Source organism: Bacillus rossius, chromosome 1 (genome assembly GCF_032445375.1).
Source record: "Bacillus rossius redtenbacheri isolate Brsri chromosome 1, Brsri_v3, whole genome shotgun sequence".
Taxonomy (NCBI): domain Eukaryota; kingdom Metazoa; phylum Arthropoda; class Insecta; order Phasmatodea; family Bacillidae; genus Bacillus; species Bacillus rossius.
This window is the reverse complement of record NC_086330.1, coordinates 90,956,271-90,966,928: the sequence shown is the minus strand read 5'-3', so window position 1 is coordinate 90,966,928 and position 10,658 is coordinate 90,956,271. Positions and strand designations below refer to the sequence as shown.

At 38.6% G+C, this 10,658-nt stretch overlaps 1 protein-coding gene across 1 annotated transcript in view; it reads right to left on the bottom strand.

Moving 5' to 3' along the window:
* Positions 1–4,250: 4,250 nt before the first annotated feature.
* LOC134529320 (thymus-specific serine protease-like) overlaps positions 4,251–10,658 on the bottom strand; it is a 31,822-nt gene continuing 25,414 nt past the window's right edge. Inside the window, exons 7-9 of the mRNA XM_063363264.1 lie at positions 8,036–8,171; positions 6,315–6,484; positions 4,251–5,214 (exon numbers count right to left, since the gene is read on the bottom strand). Coding sequence (XP_063219334.1) covers positions 5,030–5,214; positions 6,315–6,484; positions 8,036–8,171 — 491 coding nt within the window. The 3' untranslated portion in view covers positions 4,251–5,029. The remainder of the gene's footprint in view (positions 5,215–6,314; positions 6,485–8,035; positions 8,172–10,658) is intronic.

The following is a 10,658-nucleotide window of genomic DNA, read 5'->3' as shown; positions in this document are numbered from 1 at the left end:
AATACGTTCGGTGAGTCAAAGGACATTTGTAATTTTCTTGACGATATCAGACAGAAGATAATCAATCAGCTTACTGATGATGTAGCAACAAACGGACCTTTGAAATATAACTTGTGGTTGGACTGTATATATGGAAAGCCATATCCGTTCGATGACAAAGTGAAGAAGTGTGCATTCAAGACATCAGCTGCAGTAATTTACAGTTCTAACGATGTGAAGCAAACTGTTAAATACGGTATCCAGAAACTCTGTCAAGAAGAGGTGGACTATGTCTGTAAAGGTTCTGGCTGGACTCTGTCTAGTATAAACCGATTGGAGCTAAGAATTAGTCATTTCACACCGCTACGGAACTAAATGATTATAAGACTGCTGGCTTTCGTAAGTGATCCTGTAGTAGAATATATATTATGTAATAAATATTATGTTTGTGAAAGAACTTGTGTTGTTTTTGTTTTTTTCTCGAACCTGTCACTATTATGTTAAATTGTTATTTTTTTTTTCATCGTCCAGAATCGTACCAAGGACCTAAGTCGATCTAATTAATCAGTACATTGATTGGAAATTTATTTAATGATTTCTGAACTTTTTCCCGAATCTCTAGCATTAAAATTATGAATTACCAATATGTTGGTGTTGATGGCTTATAGGATGATGATGACAGTAGAGGTTTTAATGTCTCTTTAAGAATGTTGAACATGGAATAATGAAATTATTATTTTTTTACATCAAATTAAACATTATTGCATCGATCGGGTATCGAACCAAGGACTGAAACTGATCGAATCAATCTGTAAATTAATGAGTGATTTATTTAATGAATTTTGGAATTTTTCCCGAATTTCTAGCTAAATAATTACACGATTCCAAGATGGCGGCCAAATGACAAGATGGCGGGTGACACAGCAATAATAAATGATTACTGCACTCTAGCGGATAAGAATTAAACTAACATGGCGTCAGCGCACTCTCGCCGACGATAACAAGATGATGATGGCTACCAGCAGACGAAGACAAGATGGCGGACATGACATCATACTAGTTGACCTTGTTATTGGTGGTGGTAGGTTAGTCTGTAGGTGACTTCCGTGGTGGAAGGATCGGTCGCCATTTTTATTTTTTTTCGCCCTCACCGGGTTCGAACCGAGGACTCCGAGCTCCGTGTCGTTAACGTATGTTTTTTAAATATTTTTTATTAAAATTTTATTAATTGAATTTTTTTATAAATTTTAAAAAATTTTCTATTTCATTAAAATTGGATAGTAAATTTAAAGATGGCGGGCGTAACGGAAACTGCAGCGGTGACGTCATAATCCTATAAATGGCTTAACGTTGGCTTGAGTTAAGGATGCTTAAGCCAGTTTTAGGAATTTTCAGCCGCTGGGATTTTTAAGGAATAAAAAGGGAAATTTTCCCTCGAAACGGGAATTTTTCCCTCGAAAACGGGAATTTTTTTTCTTAAAACGGGAAATTTTGAGTCATTTTGAGGCATTTTTGAGGAATTTTGAGGAATTTTTGCCGCCGTGACGTCACAATCCAAGATGGCGGACTCCGACACCACCACCACGCGCCTGGCGCCTGTCCTCGGCGCCCCTATTATATACTACTATTGCAAGTTTTGATTTAGTAGCAGAAATTATCGAATTAAATGTAACTCTTAATAAAATGACATGTCTCATTAGACAAAAAAAAATCCATGCAGAGAGCGGTTTCTCAGAATAGTCAGAAACACTTGAAGAAACCACAGGAATGATTGCAAGAACACGGGAAAATATACCATCAAAATATCGACAAGAATAATCAGGAGCACACGGAGAAAACCATCATAATATTGACCAGATTAATCAGAAGTACTCGGAGAAAACCGCCACATGTTTTCTTTGATATCATAAAATTACAGGAAAAAATATTTAAAAATAAAAATAAATTAATAAAAAAAATAAAATAAAAATAAAAAAATGCATAAACAGTTTTTGCTAGATTGTAAACTTATCTGTTGAGCAAAGATAGAGTTCTTGTACAAGCCAGAAATTTATGCTTTTTTTTATTTTTTTTAATTTTTTTTATTAATTTATTTTTATTTTTAAATATTTTTTCCTGTAATTTTATGATATCAAAGAAAACATGTGGTGGTTTTCTCCGAGTACTTCTGATTAATCTGGTCAATATTATGATGGTTTTCTCCGTGTGCTCCTGATTATTCTTGTCAATATTGTGATGGTTTTTCCCGTGTTCTTGCAATCATTCCTGTGGTTTCTTCAAGTGTTTCTGACTATTCTGAGAAACCGCTCTCTGCATGGATTTTTTTTTGTCTAATGAGACATGTCGAGATACTCCTTCAAAGATCGATTATATAGAATAGCTCTTTCCTGTACTAAACAAGCTAATCGATCTGCATCCAGCTCCATAATAAAAAAAATGGAAGCGTGTACATAGAGGCATGTATGTACGAGTAAGTACACGCGTTGGAAGTTATACTTACTTGGTAAATTAAAAAAATAAAAATAATTTTACGTGCAAAATATTAATAGAAATAAAATATTTAAAGAATTAGAGTTATATTATGTACGGTTGGTAAATATGAATGCAATCAAATCAAAAAATTTAAATAAACACTTAGAATTCTATTTTAGTATAAACACTATAGATACAGTTTGAATATGGCCCGTGTTGGGCGACCAAACTGTAGTTGTGTGAATATGTCTCTCCTCCCTCGTTGGCGTCAGGTCGAGATTCCGCTGGTGTAATTACCAAACTGTTATCCCAGCTAGCACGCCACTGAAGTTGTGTGAGAGAGAGTGATATTATCCCTGCATAAAGTTTTGCCAGGTCTATATAATCCAATTAATATTCAATAAATTAGAATTGATTAAATAATACTAAGTTTATTCGATTGGCAATGTCTGTATAATTCTAGAGCGAATAATGCAAATATCATTTCACTTAGGTATTTCAATTAACCTTAAGACACAGAAGAACAAAACAATTAAAATTTGATTTTAATTTCATTTTGTTGTAAAACTGAATTGTTGTAACTTTGAAATATCAAAGGGCCAGAGGGTACACAATGAAATTTCCGGAACTAGCTGTGTGGAGTCTGGAGCAATCGTCATGTATCAGTCGGACCTCCAGGTGGTACTCAGCTACACTGGAAATTATACGGTTTTGCTGAAAATGCAACTATGGTGATGACGAACTGGATCGAAGATCAACGTCCCTCTAGGTCCTGAAAAGTTTATAATCAAATTGGATCTCACAAAACGTCAGAAATGTTCGTAGTGAAGATCTGCAAACGTCATCTTGAAGCACAATATGGCCGAAAGCGACTTTCGCCAATGCGTCGTAACTCCCTATCTCCTGACGTTCAAAGTCAGAAATTGCTAGCTCGAGACTTTCAGAATATGAACCTATATCTAATTCAATCGCGGATGACGCGCATCTTCTACTACTCGAGCGGGCAACCAAGGATTTGGCCAGCTCCAGCCCAAGATACATCTTCCCCCAGCAGTCCCGAAGGCTTCTCTCCCTATTCCTTCCTTCCAGAAAAATTCTGTTGATTTGGTTGCTCACAGCAACCAAAGAGCTGTAAGATTTTACCAGTCCTTCCTCAATGGCAAGGCAGTTGGGAGGTGAAAATAATAATAATAAAACATCAATGTGTGTGTAAAGCTATGGCAAAATGAATAACACTCCAAGGAATAATAATTCAGAAGACCCTGAAACTAAATATGTATGATAAGATGTAGTGTTATATGACTGTCAAGTGGTTGTTCTTCTAACATAAAAAATTTATTGCATTAATTATGATTAACCACGAAATCATGCGAATTAGTTTAAAACAATAATAAAGATAATAAAACAAAAAAAAACTGTAAACCGTCTGACTGATTACAACACATTTATACAATGAATTATTTAATTTAGTAAAAATCGAGATACATTTTTATGATCTTTGTCTCTCCTGTTGTTCCAATATGGAGGGCTGGCTACTGGGCCATTTTTTTTTAAACGCTTATATACTTCTGTAAAATATGTCCTGGATTTATTTAATTTAGTTAGTCTCTGTGTTGCATACAAAGGGGTGGATAACAGTTTAAATTTCGTTAATAAATCTAAACTTTAAAACTATCTACAAATAGTAATTTACTAAAACAATTTATTTAATATTGCGACCTTTTGCTGCAGAAACTCTGGAGACGTTTTAATTTTCTGGAAGATTTAATATAATAAATGCACATTTTAGACATACTACATAAAATCGTTCATATACCTTTATTAATTGATAATACATTTTGATTTTCATATTATAAACAAGAATACCATTACAAAAATCCCAACACTTCCTTTTAGGTTCGTGTTTTAATTATTGTGGGAAATGTTTGAAAGAAATGAAACGACCAGCTGCTAATTGTAAGTTATCAATAGACACGAAGATTTCACCAATTCATTCAGCCACATTACCGTGATGGTCGACTCACTTGACGCACCATATGACAACCATGACCCAACAAAAAAAATATGCTGACCCAAAAATTTGAGATTTAGTCCCAGGAAGGAAAGTGCCTGATCTTGAAAACAGTCAATAAGTACTGTTTACATAATTATGTGAAGAACAGTTCAGTATAATCTGCAGCGATAATATTCTGCGAAACAATCATTGCTCTGATTATTAAGGCTCTTCATCACTCGCCATGTTGGATTATTGCATTCCAGTGCCATTATTTTATATCGACAAATTTTTCGGGTATCATTATAAGTAATGAATTTTGCCAGTTATATATTATGCTACGTTTCATAAAAAAAATTGTTTAAAAGAGTCAAATATTTATAATTAAAATTTTTGCCTGCCTAATTCCATTTGGTACTGACTTGAAGTTTATTTTATGGTTTACACAACTGGGTAGCACGTATACGAATGTGCTTTTATAATCTACATTAAAAAAAATATTCATAAAATATGCAATCAGCAAAACAACTCAACGTTGTGAGTGCAGCTGGGCCCTAACATTGCAAGCTGAAGGGCGCGGGCAGGCTAGGAGGTGTCCGTGTCGTTGTCGAACTCGACGTCGACGACCATGTCGGCGGGCTGCAGCCACGGCTCCTCCGCGTCCCGCGCCAGCCAGTCGCCCACGATGTCCTCCACGGCCAGCCGCGCCTGCGCCAGGTCGGGGGAGTCGGCGGCGCTCGCCGCGCTCATGTCCGCCGCGTGGGCCGCGCCTGCGACCAGCCGAGCCCGTTCCTTGCACTGGCACTCACACGATTTCCTCAACTCAATCCATAGACTAGCAATCACACGCAGTGGCGTGCACAGGATTTTGCTCTGGGGGGGGGGGGGGGGAAAGGGGTCAGGCAGAAGGCTAGGGCCTTTCCGGGGGGCCTGGGGTCCTCCCCCGGGAAAATTTTGAAAAATACGTGTTCAATATTGCTGATTTAGGCTATCTAAAAATACTGTTTAATTAAACATTTATGCTTGTGTCATTGAATTAATTTTAATATCATACCAAATATTTATTTTTTTCATTTTATGAATTTAAAATTACAATATTTTTAGCCCTGGGGGGGGGGGGTGGGGTCCGGTCCCGCTCGTCCCCAACCCCCCCCCCCCCTTAGACACGCCCCTGATCACACGGACTATTACAATGAAAGTTCTCGCGACTCAATCCCTAGACTAGAAATCATATAGACGATTACAGCGAAAGTTCTTTCAACTCATTCGCTAGACCAGCGATCGCGCAGATGAGAGTTCCGTCAACTTATTCAATAGAGTAGCAATCACATGGATGGTGTCGAGCGCAAGTTTTGCAAACTAATTTCGTAGACTAGCAATTATATAACCGACGTCCAGTGATCGTAACAAAAACTCATTTCATAGACTAGCAATCACATAGACGGAAGTTCTTTCAACTCATTCCCTTGACTAGCAATCGCACAGAAGATGTCCAGCGAGAGTTCTATAAACTTATAAAATATACTAGAAATCACAATTAGGCCTACATAGACGATGTCCAGCCAGAGTTCCGTAAACTCATTCCGTAGAATACAAATCGCATAGACGATGCACAGAGATAATTCCGTCAATTCATTCCCTAGAACAGCAATCACATAGACGTGTTAAGGGAAAATTCCGTCATCTCATTCCATATACTAGCTATCACATAGACGTTGTCCAGCGAGGGCTCCACCAACTTATACCATACACTAGCAATCACATAGGTTGCAGGAGACCCGAGGGATTTCCCCCTTTTTTTGTGAGTCGAGCCCGTGTCGCCTTGTTGGGAGGCGAGTGATCCGGTCTCTCGAGCGCCGCGGGGCTGTACCTTCAATGTCGATGGTGTATGTGTCCTGCGAGCGGCTGCCTTGCGCCCCGAGGTAGCTCCACGGGTCCATCGACCCGTACAGGAACACCACGTTGGACACTTCGGGCGTCACAGCGCCGTACAGCAGGTTGGTCCTCGCGATGCCTTCCTCCAGCAGGTCCTTCGTGAATCTGTCAGGTACAGCGCAGGCATCAGCAGTTTAATGCAGTGTGGCCGGCGCCAGGATTCGCCGCAGCTATTAACGACTTCGCCTTCGCCGTTAAGCTTAACTTACATAACTAATTTCCTTACATTTCTAAACTACAAGGCCGAACAGTACAACGTATTTTAATAAACAAAATAACAAAACAATAAATAATTATTGGACCTAGTTTGTTAAGGCTAAATAATTTCTTATTACAAATAAGATGTTTTAAAATATGTTAACATAAAATTTTCTATTTTGCTAGACATTCAAAACTCATTTTTTTCCTCCTCCGAGGAACTTGTTATTTTAAAATTTTAAAAGTATTTCAAACTTTCTGGGCACAAACGCAAAATAATAAATAATTTTCTTGCCAGCAGATACTTGCATATCAGGAATAATGAGCGCACGAAAAATACATCAAAAATATTGACAGGAATAATCAAGAGCAAATGGAGAAAACCAACGCACGTTTTCCTTTTATCATAAAATCATAGAAAAAAAATTAAAAATAAAATAATTATAATTACAATGAGAACAATAAAAAAATGAATAACAAAAAATGAATAAAGAATTAAAAAAAATTCTGGCTTGTGTAAGAACTCGATCCATGCTCAACAAAGGAGAAGTTCACAAGCTGACAGAAGCTGTTTTTGTAATTTGTAAGAATGCGAATAGATAGCCTCTCCCCACCAAGTGGCAATCCTCTGCCTCCACGTGGGCACCGCTGTTGGGGGCAAATCGTGGTGACCATGTTGGGATGGGTAGCCTCAACCTCTGGTCATATCCTTGCCTTAACTAAAGAAGACATTGCCGGGCGTAACCCTGCCGCAGTGCATCCTCAATTGCAAGTATGGGACCAGAAATGGTGAATGGGCTGAATCTGCGGGCAACAGCAGATGCGATTGAAACCTTTCTGAGGGGGTTAGAATGTCAAACCTCGGTGTCTTGGTCCCAAGGGCCACATAGTGAATGGATCAGGCCTATGGTAATGGTTTTGGGGTCTATGTACCATGAAACGAAAAACTATATAAAAAAATTTCCGAAAGTCGCACCATGGTAACGGCTACAATATGTAGTATTTTTTTGAAATCTACCTAATAGAAACCGTAAATGGGACCAGCTGCTGTTGTTTGAGTTCCTAGGTCAATTTCTTGAGTAAAACAATACAGATGTCATTTGTTAAATATAAGCATACTTATTGGTTCATGTAAACCACGACTATTTGTAATTTTTAAGACATTTTAGAAAATATAACTGTAAATACTACAATTTTAGTTGTGTTCATCACGCAATACATATCAGGAGGCTATGGGGAAAATTTAAAAACTTTCAGCCACTTTTTATCTTAAGACAATCAGGGCAAAGTGTTACCTTTAAATATTTGAGAGTTAAATTTACAATTGTAGTAAATAATGAGTACCACCATTTTGGTCACAGACTCTTCCTGTTAGATGAAGAAATCTATTTCACACCACCAAATTAGGGACATAAATGAGCAACATTACCAGGATTCTGAGGCAGAGTGTCACTGTACCTTTCTCCGAACACCGCAGAACACAGGTGCAGAGAATGCTCCAGAGGGAACATGCCCACTCCGAATGGCTGCAGCACAGACTCAGACGTCTGGTAGAATCCAAACTGTGTGCATGTTTGGTACAGCCACTGTCGGTCTGAAAAAACAGAGCAAGAAATTTTGTTTGTGCATACGCGCTCAAGAGACAATTCCATTTTTAACAAGTGTGGCATTTTCATAGTGAACTATATTGTGCAGTGTTATCTGAAACTATTGGGGATGGTGCTTTTCATAAACATTATGACACTAGATTTCTTTGACATAGATAACTGGTATGAAAAATGCACAATATCAATGTTTAACTCGTATTTAAAAGAAACTCTTGTTGCTATTTTGGTTGTGTTAGTTTTTGTATCTCAAATGCAATATTCGGACTACAGAATGCTGCATCTAAAGTAGTCAAATATTGTTGCATTTGAAAGAAAATTCTGATATTCGTCATTTAGGCACTAAAAGTGGCCCACCGTGGTACAGAAGACAAGATAGCTCGCTTCTCGCCTACGTGAATCAAACTCAATTCCGGAAGGTGTCAAACCGGATTTCCTTCATTGTGGGAAACTTGGTGAACTTTCCCATTGGCCGTTGAGATCTTTCAGGGCTAAACATTTTTCCTTTTATACGCACAATGTCCATTTTCCAAACGAGAGCCTGACTGCATGCCAAGTGCAGGTATGACGGAGACCTGGCGTGTCAAGGCCACTCGCCTCCAACAAAGGCAATTCGGGTTCCATTCCTGTCAGGGTTCAGATGACCGCCTGGTCGGGCGCACGAGCTCTAGAAGCTTGGGGGCGCTAAGGGCGACACTGGCTCGCGCATCAAACGTGATTTCGCCTCTACGCGGCAGACAAGGAACTGGCGTGTAGATTTTTCGTGGTAACGCGCCTCTATGAGACGTATAGCGGTGACCCTATCATTTTATGACAGAATATTACAAATAAAGGCTCCCTGCGAATTCCTAAACCATGTTGAATTTTTCATACCAAAAATTGTCTGTGAAAATTTTTTTTAGCCTTTATCATTATTTAAAAAGTATATGTTATAGATGAAACCATTGAACGAAAAGCAATGCCTTTATATGCTACTCGTAATCAGACATTTTTAATTAATCTCGAGTGGTTTGTAAATGGTGCGGTAACACCTTGCGCTCTGTGCACCGTTTGGCGACCAGGACAGACAGCCATCTTAATTGTATTGTGTCATTGCGAGGCATAATGAACGTGGCCTAAACTCAGTGAGTGTTTTCGGGCTGGAAACTCCGCTTTCCCCCACCCTTGAGTCATTTCAATGCTAATTTTTCACCTCACCATCCCTTACTGTCTCTAATTACCCCGAGTTGACGAGACGTTATGCAAAGTTATGCGTTCATGAGTAAGCCAAATTTTTTTAGCCGCTTCGTGAACGAAGCCATAATATCCTACGTTTCGACTGACGTTTCAATCGCCGTCTTCAGAGACACAGTAACCTAGTAGGCGATGATGACCAACACGTCAGAGGTTATTTCTTTAACGTTGATGTGTAAAGTTGCAAATCTATGTTGACCTCGTTCGCAGAAGACAAGAATCGGTCTATAGCCATCATCACTCTATAGTTCATCGTCTTCGGGAAGGGGGAAAAAAATCAATGTTACTGGTTTGTTTGCCAGGAATGCGTGCTTTGTGTGGTTGGTGTGAAAAACGTCCTCGCAGTCTCATGTCATTTCTTTGTTCCGAAAGTCAGATAGAATCTGGAGCATCTTGTGGGAAATTTTTTTCTAGCGGATTACTAAAGTCGGGGTACGCGGATATGGGTGAACAGTTTTCGCGAAAATAATATGTGTTTTTTTTTTGTTATTGGCCATTTGGTAGTCTGCAACAGTGGTGATGTACATGGTTTTTCTATCCGTGCTGTCAATAATCAGTAATGTTAACTTTGAACAGACCATGTTACTACTTCACTCTCGCCAACAAATGCTCCATCTGGACCCTTCCAATACGCACCCAATTTCGTACTAAATACAGATGGTTTACGCGTGCCCAAGTAAAAATAAATTGAGTTCATTATTGAACAGCTTATTTTCCAAGGTAGGCCCTAATTGTTAAATTCGCACGTCTCTCGGTGGACAAAGCCGGTACTTTATATCGCTTTGTTTTTACAAGTCTCAACGCAGTTAGTGTTCAATTTCCACCCCTTCATGTAAATTTTAATATGTTCTGCGCATAGTTACGACTAGATAAAAAATAATTTTCTAGCAAGATGTTGAAGTATTATTTGTAAACAAAGCATATGTCAATATTTGCAATAAACGATTTTGATGTATGTGATGGAAACTCGTAAGTCAATTTTTGCATCATGCGCAGAAAACAATAATCGGCCTCTAGCCATAGTTTGTATAGTTCATTGTCTGCACACTACGGGGAGCATAAAGCCAGACTATTAAAGACAAAGGGGTGAAGCCAAAAGAAGGCATGCGTGGATATTATAACCACCATGGTAAAATGGAAACTATTCGGAAGTTTCCTAACAACAGTCCAGTTTGTTTGGATTCACTTTCGAATAGCTTACAGTTCACAGGGATGAAAGCCACAACCACAATCCGAACTTCCGA